This window comes from Pelophylax lessonae (assembly GCF_965119305.1).
Source record: "Pelophylax lessonae genome assembly, chromosome: 2".
Classification (NCBI taxonomy): Eukaryota; Metazoa; Chordata; class Amphibia; order Anura; family Ranidae; genus Pelophylax; species Pelophylax lessonae.
The window spans coordinates 656,362,467-656,381,105 of NC_138769.1; the positions used below are offsets into that span (position 1 = coordinate 656,362,467).

The following is an 18,639-nucleotide window of genomic DNA, read 5'->3' on the forward strand; positions in this document are numbered from 1 at the left end:
CTTGATTGGCTCTGAACAGACAGATGCCATGTGCTCTTGCCATGGCATTTCATAAGCAATGTGATTTTTGTAGCTGATGTCTTCATGGTATCTGAGCCAGTGACAATGTTCTATAATTCATATTTTATATAAATGTTTTGAGTCCTAATAGTTTTTTGTAAATGGCAGCTGTACTATATTCTTTTCTAGCTATATCCAACTGCTCTCATGTTGATATTAAGGGCTTGTATACATGTAAACTGCATTGTTTGCAGCAATTTAGGATCACTGCACTGCAGTGATGTCTTATACTTGTCTCCATAAGGGCCTATTCACATCATGTGCATTGAAATTAGCTGCTCAATGCAGGCCCAAGGCAATGACAAGTTGAGATCTATTGCCACCAAGCAAACAGAAACGCAATGCATTAAAATACGTTAAGGAAAGAAATATATAAGTATTTTGGCTTCAGCTGTAAACCAAAAAAAAAAAATCATAAACAGAGTGTGTTAAAAAACACATGTCACGCAATTCAATTCAAAAGCAATTGGTGCATTAATGCGCTCTAAACACAACACGTGGTGTGAATCCAGCTTTAAGCACTAAAACAGAATACAGGAGAAATCAATAAATTCATGCACATAGCCTTTTTAGTAACAAATGCTTACTGATTGGGATCTTACATTTAGAGTTCACAGAGTACAACTAGATCTCAATAGGAGGACCATATGTCAAATTGTATTCCTTCCAGTAAAGGCTCCACTGGGGATTAACAAAGTGCTATACATCTCAGTTGGTTTCTTGGTAAGAGATTGGTTGCTGTAGCATAATCCATTTCTCTGAACCATTATGAGAGGGTTGAGAGCGGACAATAGAATGTGAACTGACAAATGTCCCTCCATGTTCTAGAACTGTACATAGAAAAGGCTAAAGCAAAAACTACAGACTTATTGACAAGATATTGACTCCATGTCATCGGCAGCAGTGACAGCCCAACTTTTTCCATGTTACTGGGGTCAACATGGACACCTAACTGCAAATTTCACCTCCTCACAGGCCTGATTAAGAAGAACATTTTTTTTTAAGTTTTAATATAAAACTGTATACTCTTGGCAGCTAATAAACTAAATTGAAACAAAAACATAGGCACTGACGATGCCATGACAACTCCTTAAAACACTTATTCTGATGATGGCTGGTAGAAGCTGGAGACATGTTCACGGATTGGGTTTTTTCAAGTCTCGTATCTGTTTGATCAAGTAGTTTTTTTCATCAGAGAACTGTTCATCATCCGTCCTCTCCTTCTGGAAACTGCTCAGGAACTCAATTAGCTTTGTCTGGTTTTTCAGCAGGATATCCACAATTGGCTGTGTTTTGTTTGGATTTGCTACAAACACCTGAGGTGGAAGAGAAAAGCAAAAATTTAATGGAATACAAGAAGTTACTGTAATTTGTAAAACAAAAACAAGGCAAACATAAAGCCGAACCTTAAAGAGAAATGGTCAACTTGGCCATTCAGGGAAACTTAACAGTGTGGATGTAAAATGCACCCTCTGACCACTTTATATTCACCTCTCTACCACGTTACCCTTGCTCTTTTCTCAGTGGATGCCACTGTCACGCACTCAGTGCTTTCGGGTATAGTTACATAGGTAACGTGGTTGTGAACAGACAGGCTATGTGCGGAGCTCCCTCTCCGACACAAATTTTTCTCATGTGTCAGGAAAACTTCTCAGAAGTGACCCATGCTGATAGCAGAGGATCAAAGCACCAGAGAGAAATGACACTTAGCACTTTGGATAGAGATAAGTAAACACTGCAGATATATTTGCTTTGCTCAAATTCCATGACTGAGGTTTAGTGAAGACGGAAACCCTCTAAAAGGTGGGACTATATCGGCACAGGCTCAAAAGATGTTGAACAATATTAAAATTATGAAAACATATATTTGTACCAAAATTACATAAAAACAAGTGCATGTAAGGCATCTCACAATACATATGGTACAGAAGAAAGACCCGAGATAATGCGAGAATAGACACGGATGTGTTTTGAGATATGGTTTTAATTCTCTTCTTCAAGAGAGTCTAAATGTAATTTGGGAAACAAAAAAAGATGAGCCGCCACAGGTCAAAAACAGAGTCACCATATTAGCCGATGTTTGTATACTGCACTTGTTTTTATGCAATTTTGTACAAATAACGTTTTTTCATATTTTTAATATTGTTTAACCACTTCCGGACTGCCCACCGTGTATCTACGTTGGTACTTTGACGTTAAATACCGGTGTTATGGCAGCAGATAGCTGCCATAACCCTGGTATTTTTCTATACGGCCGGCGGTCCTCTTTCACATAAAAGTGGTCCCAGTTTCCCGGTCGTTTTCCCTGCTTACTGGAGCCGTCGGTAGCGGGGAAAGCGATCCGATCCTTTCAGGTCCTAGGCAGGAAGTCGAGTGAGGGCAAGAAGGCACCTTATTGGAGGACCGGACAAACGTCATACGTCGTTTCCTCCCAACGGCCTTAAGGGGCCCATTTTTTTTCTTGCAGAAAAAAATTAATCAAAAGTGTAGATGTGAGGTCTTTTTGACCCCAGATCTCACATTAAGGAGGACCTGCTTATTTATATTAGAAGGGATGTTTACATTCCTTGTAATAGGAATAAAAGTGATCAAAAAAAATTTAAAGGGACAGTGTAAAAATAAGAAATAAAAGGTAAAATAAATAAGAAAAAAAAATGGGATTTTTGATTAAAATCCATTTCTCTGATGTTCATTGACGGACACAGCTCCTGATCTTCTTAACAATTGGGTTATACTGCCCCCTACAGAAGTAGGACACTAGGCAGAAAAAAAGTCTGGCTACGCCTAAGGGCAGTCCCAGAGGGTATACTCCCTCTCTCTGCTATAGGTACTCAGTTTTGTTACAAGGAGTGTCTGTCAAAAGAATTACAACTCCACAGAGGGGTGGATGCTGTGTCCGTCAATGAAAATCAGAGAAATGGATTTTATGGAAAGCCAAAAATCCCATTTTCTCTTTCATTCAGTGACGACCACAGCTCCTGATCTTCTTAACCATTGGGACGTCCCAAAACAGTGTTAAACATTAGGGGTCGGAACAGCGAAAAAGAAACTCCCAAGGCTAACTATAGCCAACCAGGTAAACAGGAGCTTAACCAAAACAACTGGAGCTCACCTGAAAAAAACAATACACCCTCAAAGAGGACCAGGTCCTCTAAACAGCAGCCTGTAAAACCTTGCTGCCAAAGGAAGCATCCACTTTATAGAACTTTGTGAAAGTGTGCACTGACGACCAGGTGCCCCCCTTGCAAACCTGCATTACTGACGCCTGATGACCGAGTAGGGTGTGCCTTGACAGGGAAAGGAGGAACCTGACCCCTGATGAAATAGGCCTGAATCACCATCTGTCTGAACCATCTGGAAATGGTCGCAGAGGAAGTGGACACATCATGTGACAAGTGACAAGAATGAAGAAATGACACTTTGCTACAATGTAAAGTAGTGAGTGTACAGCTTGTATAACAGTGTAAATTTGCTGTCCCCTCAAAATAACTCACCACACAGCCATTAATGCCCAAGTTTAACATTTCCAAAGTGGGCCCAAAGTGTCAATATTTTGTGTGCCCCCCCTGGTGATTTACATAAGCCACAACTGTGGCATTGTCCAATTGCATGTGCACTGGACATCCCTAAAGACAATCCGTCCAATGTTCCAGGCACAGTCTGATTGTTTGGAGTTCCAAGACACTGACTAGAGTTTGTCCAGAGGAAGGAGCACTCTGGCTAAGGCCAATTCCAGGGTCAGACCCAGATAGTCCAGCCTTGTGGACTGAACCAGAGCAGACTTCTGAAAATTCAGAACCCAGCCAAACTCCCTCAAAGTTCATATGGTGATTTCAAGGTTTTCCACTAGAGCAGTAGGAGACTTCGCTCGCAGAAGGAGGTCGTCCAAGTAGCCCAGTACCCCCATCCCTCATTGGTGTAACAATGCTAGCACCAGGGCCAACCCTTTAGTGAAGACCCGAGGAGTGGAGGCGAGACCAAAGGGTAACGCCACAAACTGATAATGCTCCTCTCCCACGGCAAAGCGGAGGAAGCGCTGGTGACCGACACATACTGGAATGTGAAGGTAAGCGTCCTTGATGTCAATGGAGGCAAAAAAATCCCCGATGCAGGGAAGCCACCACTGTGTGAATGGACTCTATTCTGAACTTCTACACCCGCACAAAGCAGTTCAGCGCCTTGAAGTCCAGAATTGGACGCACCTTGCTTTCCTTCCTGGGGACTGTAAACAGGTTTGAGTAAATCCCTTGAAAATTTCCTAAAGTCGGAACCGGGACAATTACCCTTTAAAGTAAAAAGGTCTTGCACCGCCCCAAAAAGAGCCTGTAAGCAGAAGGGGGACAGTTGCACATTGGAAGCACCTTACCGTAGGGTAAGAACGAAACTCGATCTTATAACCGGACCGAATGACCTCATGGACCCACTTGTCTTGTGCCAGGGAAGTCCACCGGTCTGGGAATAAGGGGAAGATGTCTCCCCACTCCCGATATGGTTGAGGGCGCACCTTCTAGCCGAAGGGGCCTTGTCTGGAGAAGTCAGCTCTTGACTTGCTGCACCAAGTTCGCTTGGATCCTCCAGAGGATGCCCTGAAGGGCTTTGATTCCTTGTCAGTCGAACCTGAGGGATGAAAAAACTTCTTATGAGCCGAGGAGGGCCCACGTCTACGACGAGGGTCCTCGACCCCTATTAGCCTGCGGAAGAAAGATCCTCTTCTCCCCTGTGAGACCTTCATTAATGTCATTCGGGGTAGCGCCAAACAGGCGATCTCCTTGAAAGGGAAGATCAGTCAAGGCCTTTTTAGAAGTCTGGTCCGCAGACCAGCATTTGAGCCAAAAGACACGCCAGAGAACCACTGCCGAAACAGAGAGCCGAGCCACTAGGGGAGCCGCATCCAAAGAGGCATCACAGATAAACTGCAGCCCCTGGACCAGCTACTCCCCCTCCAGATCACGGCACAAAAGCCTAGCCCATTCAGTCAGAGTCTGCAACACCAGGGCAATGATGAATATTGGCCTCAGTGCAGAACCAGCCAGGGTGTACATATTGCGGGCCACTGCCTCCGCATTCCGGTCAGCCGGGTCCCTAAAGGCCAGGGACTCTTAAACCAGAATCATGGTTGCCTTGTTTAATCTGGAAACCAGAGGGTTCACCACCGAACAGTCCACTTCTTAAGGAGGGACTCCTCATAGGAGAACCGCCTAGCAAATCACTTAGGGACCCCAAGAGGACGCTCTGGTCGTCCCCACTCTTTAGTGACTATTCTGTCAAAATAGGAGGCAAAAGGGAACACTTTTGCCAGTCTGGATGGCTTGTGAGTGCCAAAGGGAACCTGCGCCTCCGTCGCAGCTGCATCCTCCATCTTTAAGGTCTCACGCACAGATACAATCAGTGAGTCCACCAGCACCTTTTAGTGCATGGTTGCAGAAGTGGAGGATTCCTCACTATCTGAGGATTCAGGGTGTGTGGACACAGACCCAGCAGGGTGACCCACGTCCGCGGTGGCCGAATCAGATTCTAATGAGACAGATGAGGCAGGGGAAGACGGGGGGTGCTTCTTGCCAGTCCGTCGCCCAAAAGCCTTTCCTTATTTGGAGAATAAAGGGAAACTCCACTTTCGTGGGGAAAAAAAAATCAGCAAATAAAGAAAAAACAATATATATCGTATACAATTGCGACACAAATCATATTGTTATTGTTATTGAATGTTATTAAAAATGACCTTTCCTTTTCAATATTCAGCTGTTGTAATTTTTCTGAAAATGCAATGCAATTTGGCTACCTGGAGCTGTTCTGTACACAGAATGTATACTGACCACACCCCAGAAACATAATTTCCTGCCTGTGTGATTGGCTCACCATATTTCCCAGAAGTCCGCCTAAGATAGTCAGATTTCTGGCATCCCCTGCAACAAAATGGTCATTTTTGGTGAGATAATCCCAATAGGAATATGTCTAAAGGGATGCAGGCCCAGCAGATTTCCTCATTAGAGCCCTGCAGCTGCCACAACTGATAGAGAATTATGAAACCACTCCCATTTGACCCACTCAGCACAGAGAAACAAACAGTGATTTCTTCAGAATAACAAAAGGTAGGAATCTGCAACAAAGTTTGTTAAAGTCCCTGAAATGTACATAGATCACCCAGAGGGGAATGTTTTTTTCTCAACAAAAGTGGAGTTATGCTTTAAATCTCATTTCCTCCAGACGTAAAGAGTTCCCCCTTGTGCTCTGTAATGACCTGAAGGTGAATAACTCTACACAGAGTTCACTATATGGACCCCTTATGTATTTATACATGTTGATCATATCCCCCTTAATCTCCTCTTCTCAAGAGAGAAAAAATTCAGTTCATTTAATCTTTCCTTATTGCTGAGGAAAGGGGAGGGACTTTGTGACCTTTCTCCCACAATTCAGTGCTTAGGGCTATGGGGCAATCATTAGGCCCAAGTACTGACACACGACAGAGAAGTCACCACTCCATTTTGGTGGTGACTGCGATGGAGGGGAAAGAACCCGCCATGTTTTTAATTCTATGACACCGGTGGTGAGATTTGCACTCCCTATTTATCCTCCTAAACAGAGGCGAAACTACAGAGGTTGCAATTGCAATTGGGCTGCTTGCTCCAGGTGGCCTGTGTGGCTCCCCTGTACACCTGGATGGTTGGGAGGGGGGGCGGGGGCAGCATTTAGAGAAATCACTGTCCTCCTTTTTCCACCTGTAGTTGCAGGAGGAAAATGGAGCAGATTGGTTCCTCTGTATGCTGCCCCTGCCACTCCTCCTATCCAGTTCACTTGTGTTCTGCTGTCTCTGGGCCCCTGTGTGCTTCCCTAGTCCCCCCCCTCTCCCCACTATGCTCCCTTCCCTCTCCTGCCGGCTGCTGCAGGGGATGTGTCACAATAGAGAACCAGTAAGGGGTCGGTAAATATGTAATTTACCAGCTCCTTCCTTTTCTGAATGGACAGAGTCGTAGTCAGTGACATTGTAAAAAAATAAAATAAAATGATAAAAAATAATACAATGAAAATACCAAAAAATAAAAACTATTGACACCAGTAGGTGAACATCCAGGATTGCAAAGGTCACACTTGCGACCAGGCCCTGACATTCTACCGCCGTGGGGAGGCCCAAAGCTGGCAGGAAGGGAGCCCACTGCAGAACTTGTGAAAGGGTCCCGCTGTGGGACCATAATAAAGGGCCCTGCAATGAGAGTAAAGGGCCCCAGGATCAGTGGGAAGAGCCCCAGCCAGGGGTCCCTTCATGGTTTCTTGCATCGGGGCCCTGAAGGTTCTAGTTATGCCTCTGCTCCTAACTATTGTCACCAAGTTTGAAATTCAGGTAAAAAGCTCAATTTTTGAGTTTGCACTGGAACAGTATTAGAGGGGAAATCCAAAAGGGACACATGTAATGACTGTCTAAATGGGGATTTTCTTTCATTTGGAGAGGTTTTAATGCTGTTATAATAATAATAATAATAATAATAATAATAATAATAATAGTGTCTCCAGACTTAAACTGAAGTAAAATCTCCCCAAAGGGTCATGCAGCAGAAAAAAAAAAAAATCCTAATGGGTTTTTCCTCTTTTCTATTTCTACAAAAGCTAAAAAAAGTTTGGCTTTAGATGTACTTTAGGTTTTAGGCAAACCCCAACTTTTTTGGTAAAGCTTGCTTCAGCCCATCTTGGCTCCAAGGCCTCCCCATTAGTCGTTTAAATGTGCTAGGCTGCCTCACAAACCAATTGAGAAGCTTGGGAGTAGGCCAGGCCTAAATATTACAGAAAAAGTCAAGAATTGCCAGCTTTAGGTGGGCTTTATCTCTAGATCTACTGAATGTTCTGACATGACTTGTTCATCATATGCTCAGTTTTCATGCCTGAGTTAGTGAAATGTACAGTTTAAAGGTGAATCAATAAGATCAATGAGATCTGGAGAATGTTTGAATACAAAACATAAAATGTAGTAATCGTGATATTTATTTTAGTCTGTAAAGGTCCACTGCAAAGCACAAAATAGGTTAACATTAAATAACTATATAGATAAAGAGGGTTCCTCATTTCTTGACAGAAATTACCAGAACAAGCTAAAAGCACACTGAACAATCTTCCATTCAGCATAATCTATGCAGCATGTAAGAATAGATCAATGTTATTTGCTCCATTATCTGTGACGTACAAGAGATTTTGGCCACAGGACTCATGCACGTTGTCTGGCTTTCCACAAAGATCTCTTCCATATGTCTTCCCTGCTCTCTGACAGAACCCAGAGCGGCTCCCATTCACACAACTGCCCTAAAAACTCACCTTAAAGACATGGAAAGCTTCAAACTGAATGTTGGGGCTCTTATCTCTAAGAAGGTTCATCATAAGCTTCAGATTTTCTGGTTTGCTGATGTACTTTGTCATAATGGAGAAGTTGTGTCGATCCAAGATCAGCTCACCCAGCAGCTTGTGAGATAAATAGAAAATGTATTTACATTAGTTAGTTCATTATTAATGCTGTCATCTGAAGATACATACAAGAAAATGGCTACTAAAATGACAAAATCTTTTATATATAGACAGTATATTTGTAATGTATGTAAGAGGGTAGATCCAACCAAAAATAAGATGTTGTGATATTATAGTTCCTAGGTTTATAATTTTCCCCGCTCCACCTCACATCATTATTTTCTCACTCAACTTTTGGCAGGGTTTAGTAGTCAGACTTCCTCAGGAAATTTACATTCACTCCTATGGATAATAAACATACCTTGCAATTTTCTGAGATGAGAAAGAGGGGTGCCTTTTAGCACAAAGTATGTAGGCAAGAGACACACCCCTGCCATGACACCATTTACACGCACCATAAAGAATATGAAAAATGTATTAAAAATATTTGTATATGTAACAATTTTGGTAGTTAAATAGTACAAATATATAAATAGTGTATAGGTCATGACATCCCCCTGAGGAAGCCACGTGACCCTGAGTGTAATGCGTAGGGGAGGGGCTAGATGACATCACGCCGCTCGGAGATTGAGCAATTGTGGTAACTCACATCTCAAGAGTATTATGGGGCTTTTCCACTGCATGGAACCTAACGGTTCGGCTCGATTTTGTGCTTTTCCACTGCTGGTACCGCATGGTATGGTGTAGGAATGGTTTGGTACGGTACGGTACGGTGGCGCTTTTCCACTGCATGGAACCGAATGGTACGGCTCTCAAAAACAGTACCACCTCGATTGTGGTTCCAAGAGGTACCATACCCGGTACCATATCCCACAATCCTTTGCATGCAGTCACTACTAGCCACTGATTGGTCAGAGAATCCCACCCACCCCGTTGTTATCCCACCCACTTAACTTTAGTACTACTTTAGTGGAAAAGCAAACCATACCGTACCGAACCGTTCCAACACCGTACCATGCGGTACCAGCAGTGGAAAAGCAAACCGGGCCAAGCAGAGCCAAGTAGAGCCGAGCCGGTACTTGCAGTGGAAAAGTGCCATTACTGTTTGATGGAATGTTTTAAACATTGTCACATACTGTTATAGTCTGGCACACTGTGAGCACCTACAAAATGTGAGTGCTTTATCTTGAGTTTTTTTAACAATAAACTGGTAGTTTTAAGGATAAAGTACTATGTATGTTGATTTTCTTTCATGTTTATGCAGCTGAGTGAAGAAGGGATTAGGAAGGAGGTGAAAGCATCTGTGCTATCCAAACATCCGGAAGGATTACTTTGAGTTCTATTTGGTAGGACAAATGTGCATATAGACCATACTATTATGTATGGTCATATATCCCAGGGGAGAGCACATCTGGTGGAGGGTGTACACACTGCATGAAGTACTTCTGACACTGAGTGGTGGATTATAATAGGAAGATTATTAAGGACTTCATATTACTGTGGACTATTAGCACTGTTTTGATTATTTTGTTCTTATAACAGTTATACACATTTATTGGTTGTTATTATATGTATGGTTTTATTTATTTTTTATGTATGCATTTAATGCCTAAGCAGCAGTATCGCATTACACTATGTGAAAAGGTTACACTGTGGAGCGTGGCACCAATTGGTTTGAATATTATAATGCGCATATACACTATATTGTCAAAAGTATTGGGATGCCTGCCTTTACACGCAGATTAACTTTAATGGTATCCCAGTCTTAGTCAGTAGGGCTCAATATTGAGTTGGCCCACCCTTTGCAGCTCTTACAGCTTCAACTCTTCTGGGAAGGCTGTCCACAAGGTTTAGGAGTGTGTCTATGGGAAATGTTTGACCATTCTTCAGGAAGCGCATTTGTGAGGTCAGGCACTGGTGTTGGACGAGAAGGCGTGGTTCGCAGTTTCCACTCTATATTATCCCAAAGATGTTCTATTAGGTTGAGGTCAGGACTCTGTGCAGGCTAGTTAAGTTCCTCCACCCCAAACTCGTTCATCTATCTCTATATGGACCTTGCTTTGTGCACTGGTCCAAACCAATTGGTGGAGGAGGGATTATGGTGTGGGGTTGTTTTTCAGGGATTGAGCTTGGCCCTTAGTTCCAGTGAAGGGAACTCCTAAGGCGTTAGCATACCAATATATTTTGGACAATTTCATGCTCCCAACTTAGTGGTAAAAAGCTTGGGGAGGACCCCTTTCTGTTCCAACATGACTGCGCACCAATGCACAAAGCAAGGTCCATAAAGACATGGATGAGCAAGTTTGGCCTGCACAGAGTCCTGACCTTAGCCCGACAGAACACCTTTGGGATGATTAAGAGCGAAGACTGTGAGCCAGGCCTTCTTGTCCAACATCAGTGCCTGACCTCACAAATATGCTTCTGGAAAAGAAAAAAAATCCTATGTGACTCATCTTTTATGAATTGACTTTATATACTGAATGCCACAAAAAATAATAATATAATGTGTACATGGTAAATTCTTATTTATGTGATAAAAGCTACAGGGTCAGACTTATTCACTGTGCTTCTTAGAAGGTTGTCTGAAGTACACAGCTAGCAGGGGAAAGATACTAAACCAAAATCCATTCTGCATAACTGCTATTTATCATACACTGTAAGATAAATAATTTCCTATCTTGCAGCACAGGTTCTTGACCGGCTCTTAACAGACAGTGCTCTCTTGCCATGGCATTTCATAAACAATGTCATTTTTATAGCTGATGTCTTCATGATATCTGAGCCAGTAACAATGTTCTATAATTTATATTTATATGAATGTTAGAGGTTAATGGTCTTTGTAAAATGGCAGCCTAATAAATTTACTGTATTCTTTTGTAGCTATATCCAAGCACCACCAAACTGCTCTCATGTTGATATTAGGGGCTGGTATACAAGGTCCATAAAGACATGGATGAGCGAGTTTGGGGTGGAGGAACTTGATTGGCCTGCAAAGACTCCTGACCTTAAAACTGGTGCTTTACTGATTTCTTCAATTTTAGCCGTGTTTTCAATGCATTTCAAGAGGGAGGTGCGTTTTTGGTACGATTTTTTAACTGACCAAAATTGCATCAAGCAAGATTTTTACACCACAACAGAAGTGCAACAGACCAGTGTGAATTTAAAGGGATGCCTTTTTCTTTAGCTTTTCTTGTGCTAAAGGTGCTTATAATTGCTAAAAAGTAATTCATATTTATTTAAATTCATATTAAATAAAAATTTTAAATATAATACAATTATATATAAAAATATGTATGTTTTTAAAAACTGTCATTTTCGGTTTCAGGCCAGTGCATCTTGAATTTTTGGTTTTGGCACCAAAATTTCCATTCGGTGCACCTCTAATACTGACACAGGAAGGTGGATTCATAAACTTAGGCATGGACATCTGCCCACTGAAATGCACGTCAGTTATATGCTGCCTTGCACTTTCACATTGGGCATATATTCCCATCCAAAACAAGTAGTCCCTCTCTTTCCACTATCTGCTGCTGTAGATGCAGCAGAATTACTTAAACAGAAACAAGAAGCCTTTGCTTTGTACTGATTTTCTGATGAGAAGCAGATGCACATTCTCAGAATGTGGTTAGCTAAAAGTAAGTAAGAGATGTGCAACAACCAGTCCAGTACTATATATACCCACCAAATACAGTGACATGAATGCCAATGCAGCTATTGGCAAAGGGTAGTTATCTCTGTAGATTTTTTAATTATTTAATATAGGGTCACGATTCAGGAGTGTGAAGTAGTTTACCAAAGTAGTCAAGGTAGTGGTCATGGTAAGAGAATAATGTTAGATTGGGTAAACCAATAATTTGCCATTTCAAAACATTTGCATGTTTACAGTTACCTTCAATGACTGTCTTTTAGTCACATAGTTCTCGGAGTGTAGAAGCTTTTCATAGTCATTAAATATCTAAAAAAAAAATTAAAAAAAGTATAAATAATTGTAGTACCGGTACATAGATAGGTCTAGTTATGAAAGTGATCAATGTTGCAAATGGCATTTGATAACAGTCAGGGATCCTCAAACAGGAATGAGATCTCAGGTCCAAAACATTTTTATTCGCAAACATTCAGGAAACATTTAACAATATACATTCCATATCTGTGAAGTCTCCAACTTTGTAGGAAATAGGTCAAAGGCAGCATGTATCTCAGTCTGTTCTCAGCATAACTGCACTTCACCTTCTATTAATTTACACTCAACAGGAAAACCTCTGTGAGCAAAGAGGAAGGCCAAACACCCACCCACGTAGGTAACTAAAATTTACACTGCTCAAAAACTTAAAGGAACACTTTGAAAACCCATCAGACCTCAATGGTGAAAAATATCATGCTGGATATCTGATACTGATATGGACTGGGTAATGTGTTAGGAACAAAAGAATGTCACATTGTTTAACCACTTTACCTCTGCCTGCAGTAATATTACTGCGGCAGAGTGGCTCGTTATCGTCTGACAACGTAGTACTACGTCGTCAGACACTCCCCTTTCTCGGCGGCGCGCTGTTTTCAGTCACAGCGGGAGTCGGGCCAGGGGAGGAACAGCGGCGATCGCCGCCGCTCTTCCCCGATCGTCGGGGATCTAGTGTGGAGATCCGCCTGCTTGTGTAAACACAAGCGGGCGGATCTCCTAAGTGACAGGCAGGGTCAGATTGCAGGGTTCAGCATAGCTGAACCCTAGATCTGTCCTTGTGTCACTCAGTCACCTCCCCCCACACACGTCAGTAAGCACCAGGCATACATTAACCCCTCCCTCTCCAATAAAATTAACCCCTTCCCTGCCAGTGTCATTTTTACAGTAACAGTGCATATATGTATAGCACGGATTACTGCAGTAATGTCACTGGTACCCCCAAAAGTGTCAAAAATGTCAGTCAAGGGTCCGATCTGTCCGCCGCAATGTCGCAGTCCCGCAAAAAAAAAATCGCAGATCGCCGCCATTACGCGTTAAAAAAAAAAAAAAAACCCACCAAAAATGACATAAATCTTTCCCTTAGTTAGTAAACGCAATAACTTTTGCGCAAACCAATCAAAATACGCTTATTCTGATTTTTTTTACCAAACATAGGAAGCAGAAAACAAATTGGCCAAAAATTTAAAAAAAATTGGTTTTTACATTTTTTTGGGGGGAATTTCATATAAAAAATGTTAAAAATATTGTTATTTTTTCAAAATAAACGCTCTTTTTTTGTTTATAGCGCAAAAAGTAAAAATCGCACAGGTGATCAAATACCGCCAAAAGAAAGCTCTGTTTGTGGGAAAAAAAGGACGTAAATTTCGTTTGGGTACGGCGTCGCACGACCGCGCAATTGTCAGTTAAAGTCGCACAGCGCCGAATCGCAAAAAGTGGCCCAGACGTAAGACAGCAAAATGCTCTAGTGGTAAAGTGGTTAATAGAAATTAAAATTCATAACCTACAGACAACTGAATTCAAAGACACTCCGAAAATCAAAGTGAAAGAATGATCCAGCAGGCTAATCCATTTTGCTTAAATTTCATTGCAGCAACTCAAAATGGTACTAGTTTATATGGCCCCCCACGTGCTTGTATGCATGCCTGACAATGTCGGGGCATGCTCCTAATAAAACAACAGATGGTGTCCTGGGGTATTTCCTCCCAGATCTGGACCAGGGCATCACTGAGCTCCTAAACAGGCTGAGGTGCAACCTAGCGGGGTCAGATGGACCGAAACATAATGTTCCAGAAGTGTTCTATCGGATTTAGGTCAGGTGTGTGTGAGGGCCATTCAATGGTATCAATTCCTTCATCCTCCTCATTGTCATGCACCAGGGAGAACCCAGGACCCACTGGACCAGCATAGGGTCTGATAATGGGTCCAAGGGTTTCATCCAGATACCTAAATGGCAGTCAGGGTGCCATTGTCTAGTCTGTAGAGGTCTGTGTGTCCCTCCATGGATATGCCTCCCCAGACCATCACTGGCCCACCACCAAACCGGTCATGCTGAACGATGTTTCAGGCAGCATAATGTTCTTCACAGCTTCTCCAGACCCTTTCACATCTGTCACATGCACTTAGGGTGAACCTTTTCTCATCTGTGAAAACCAAAGGCCACCAGTGGCAGACCTGCCAATTCTGGTGTTCAATGGCAAATACCAATTGAGCTCCACAGTGCCCGGCAGTGAGCACAGGGCCCACTAGAGGACGTCGGGCCCTCAGGCCAACCTCATGAAGTCTTTTTCTGATTGTTTGGTCAGAGACATTCACACCAGTGGCCTGTTGGAGGTTATTTTGTAGGGCTCTGGCAGGGCTTATCCTGCGGATGGGTTAAGGACCTCCTACAGCCCTGCTCCTAGAATAAATGCCTATCTCCTAGAAATCGCCTCCATGGTCTTGAGTCTGTGCTGGGAGACACAGCAAACCGTCTGGCAATGGCACATATTGATGTTCCATTCTGGAGGAGTTGGACTGGCTGTGCAAACTATATAGGGTCTAGGTATCGCCTCATGCTACTGTAGTGACACTGACTCTAGCCAATGCAAAACTAGTGAAAAATGATGAGTAGAGAAAAAAAATGTCAGTGGCTTCCATCTGTAAAACCATTCATTTTTTGGAGGTTGTCTCACTGTTGCCCATCTAGTGCACCTGTTGTTACTTTCATTAACACCAAAGCAGCTGAAACTGATTAACAACCCCCTCTGCTACCTAACTGACTAGATCAATATCCCAGGAGTTTAATTGACTTGAAGCTATACTCTAAATAAAAAGTGTTCCTTTACTTTTTTTGAGCAGTGTATATAGTAAAAGGCAAAACCCTGTTGCAGGACCTTAATTTCAACAAAAATCTTCCCAAAAAAGAATGCATTTAAGGTATTTGATAGCTGTTATTCACCTGTAAAAGCCTCCCTTGTGTAGCCATTCAAAAGCCCTGAGACTGCTGCTGGGAAACGCCATCTTGGATGTGATGTCAGAAGCCCTAGTAAACTCAGAGCTCTCACCTAATGGACACTCTATAGCAGTGACGGCGAACCTCAGCAACCCAGATGTTTTGGAACTACACTTCCCATGATGCTCAGCTACACCGCAGAGTGCATGAGCATCATGGGAAATGTAGTTCCAAAGGTTGGTGCCAAGGTTTGCCATCACTACTCTATAGTATTCCCCTTTTTAGCAAGATAAAATGTTATGCAAAAAGCCGAGAGGAGGGAGAGAGGAGCTGGGTCAGTGCAGAGAGTAATCCGGACTTTCCAGAAGAGGAGAGGACTTTAATGTGCAAGGAGGTAGGGGGTGTGGTAGGGAATTGACTCTCCTGGAGAAGTCAATTTTCTCAATGTGCTCAAAAGCAAATTGTATGTAAATAGAAAAAAAGAAACTTATGGACAGGAAAAATACTGAAGTATGCACTTTAACCGCTTGCCGACCGCCGCGCGACTATTTACTGCGGCGGTCAGTCCCTCACAGGCAAAGCGCCGTAGGGCTACGTCGCTAGCCTGTGAGGCTCCAGGGAGCGAGCCCGTGCCGGCGGAGGCGCGCTCCCGCGCAGTCACGGATCCCCCCCCCGCGCGTGTGGGCACTCGCGATTGTCCGTTACACCGGAAGAAAGGCAGGCGGCTAATGTAAACAAAGCCGCCTGTCATTCTTCCCAGTGTAAGAATGGAGATCACACAGTTTTATTATGTAGGACCGTTGATCTCTGTTCTTACACTAGTAGCCACAGCCAATCACAGTTAGAAACACGCCCCTAGGGACACACTTAACCCCTCCCTCTCCAATAAAGTTAACTCCTTCACTGCCAGTGTCATTTTTACAGTAACAGTGCATATGTATAGCACTGATTACTGTAGTAATGTCACTGGTAACCCCAAAAGTGTCAAAAATGTCAGTCAAGGGTCCGATCTGTCCGCCGCAATGTCGTAGTCCCGCAAAAAAAAAAAAAAACGCAGATCGCCGCCATTACTTGTTTAAAAAAAAAACAACAAAAATGACAAAAATCTTTCCCTTAGTTAGTAAACGCAATAACTTTTGCGCAAACCATTTAAAATACGCTTTTTGCGATTTTTTTTTACCAAACATATGTAGCATAAAACAAATTGGCCTAAAATGTTAAAAAATTTTGATTTTTACTTTTTTTTTGGCAATTTCATATAAAAAATTTGAAAAATATTGTTATTTTTGCAAAATTGACGCTCTTTTTTTGTTTATAGCGCATGATCAAAAAATTGCACAGGTGATCAAATACCACCAAAAGAAAGCTCTGTTTGTGGGGAAAAAAAAGGACGTCAGATTAGTTTAGGTACAGCGTCGCACGACCGCGCAATTCCGTTAAAGTCACGCAGTGCCGAATCACAAAATAGGCCCTGGTCAGGAAGGGGGTAAAATCTTCCGGGGCTTAAGTGGTTACATACTTAATTTCTCTATTCTTATACCTGTAATGTTTAAGTTGATGACAGGATTTCTTTAAAACATCAGAAAAATCTCAACAACATATTACAAACATAATATGAAATTAATAAAAAAAAAAAATCTTGCTATGTGACAATAACAAATGTTTTCAGACTAGTAAGGGTCCAAAAATAAATCCAAAATGACATGATTCAGATCCCAAACACTGACATTTATGGTTTCAGCACAGAAGAAAATGGGGTTGATTTACTAAAGCTGGAGAGTGCAGAACCTGGTGCAGCTGTGCATAAGAAACCAATCAGCTTCCAGGTTTTATTGTCAAAAGCTGAAGTTAGAAGCTGATTGGCTACCACGCCCAGATGCAACAGATTTTGAGTGCACCAGTTTTAGTAAATCTCTCTGATTGGGTGCCTATCCTATAGATCAGTGTCTTAATAATGAACTTCACAAATCTATAATATTTAAATAACAAATTAACAAGTGTGCACAAGCAATGCAAATGAAAACAGACTAAAAGAAATCTGCATCTTAAAAGTTTTTTAATTTATTTTATTTTAAAAATAATTATTTTTGGACAACTGAGCCAGAAAAACCATGTGAGGACAGCTGAAAGCACTTTCTAGGTGTGCTTCTAAGACTGCTTAAAGCTGGCTATACACTAGTAGATTTTCTATGTACAAAAATTGCACTGGACAATAAAGGTTTTGTTTCCCGAACACCTCTTGGTGTATCTTACAAATTTTTGACTATCATGAAAAAAACCTGTACTTTAACTAAGTACCGTTTTACAGTAAACTTCTGACCTGCAAATGTGCAATACCAGTAGGCTATGCTGCACACAGGAAATAAACAAAAATAAAAGTGTAACAGTTGTTAAAGCGCATCCAGCACACCAAGAACAACTAAATATCTGTGGAGATCTAAAAGTAGTGGCTCTGCTGCTTGGATATACCAAGTACTGTAAAACATATGTGAGTGTGACAGCCATGCATTGCATTAGGCTGGGTTCTGACTTGTGTGATAACAAGACATCGCACCTGATTCGCGCCGCACTGCTGTGCACATCAGATGCAATGTCTGTACAATGTGATTTTAGCCATACAAACTGTATGGCTGAAATAGCATTGCATTTGCACCAAAATGGTGCAGGACCCTTTTTTCGGTCCATACTGGAATCGGATCGCATGGGTGTTTACACCTATGTGATCCGATTCCTGCACCATTTCACAGTTCGCACTGCGATCTGTGAACTGGTCTGGTTTTTTTTCTTATTTTACATTGACACCCCCAGCGCTTCGCAGATCTCATTGTGAACCAATGTGCAATTCAGGTGCGATGTAGGAACCGGCACTGAATCACAGGGTTTCTCGCATCGCACCAGTGTAAAACTGGGAACTTTAAAAAGAAGGGGTCACTCTGAAAGAATTTGGTTCCAGGACAGAAAAATGTGGTGCATAAACCACTTGTTGACCTGGAAAATATATTTTTGCCTCCGCTTCACATGAAACTTAGACTAATTCCAACCATAACTGATTTTAAGATTAAGGAAGGCATTTTTGTTGGTCCATAGATCAGATATATCATCAATGACAAGCGGTTCGAAGATCTGTTAGTGGGGTCAGAGAGAACCAGCTGGAAAGCCTTCAAGGATGACGTTGAGAATTTTCTACATTCAGCTGGTTGACAAACTTCTTGCAGCATACAAGACCACAAAGCGCAAAATGTCACTGAATATTCATTTTCTGTATTCACACTTAGACTTTTTTCCAAAAATCTAGGAGCAATCA

General features: G+C 42.2%; 1 protein-coding gene across 2 annotated transcripts in view; it reads right to left on the minus strand.

Annotated features, from left to right (window-relative positions):
• Positions 1 to 607: 607 nt before the first annotated feature.
• The window catches only part of CAB39L (calcium binding protein 39 like), a 169,672-nt gene continuing 151,640 nt past the window's right edge, over positions 608 to 18,639 (minus strand). For both annotated transcript variants that reach the window (XM_082246332.1, XM_082246333.1), the window contains exons 7-9: positions 12,335 to 12,400; positions 8,359 to 8,502; positions 608 to 1,376 (exon numbers count right to left, since the gene is read on the minus strand). In XM_082246332.1, the coding sequence (XP_082102458.1) occupies positions 1,197 to 1,376; positions 8,359 to 8,502; positions 12,335 to 12,400 (390 nt within the window). In that variant the 3' untranslated portion in view covers positions 608 to 1,196. The remainder of the gene's footprint in view (positions 1,377 to 8,358; positions 8,503 to 12,334; positions 12,401 to 18,639) is intronic.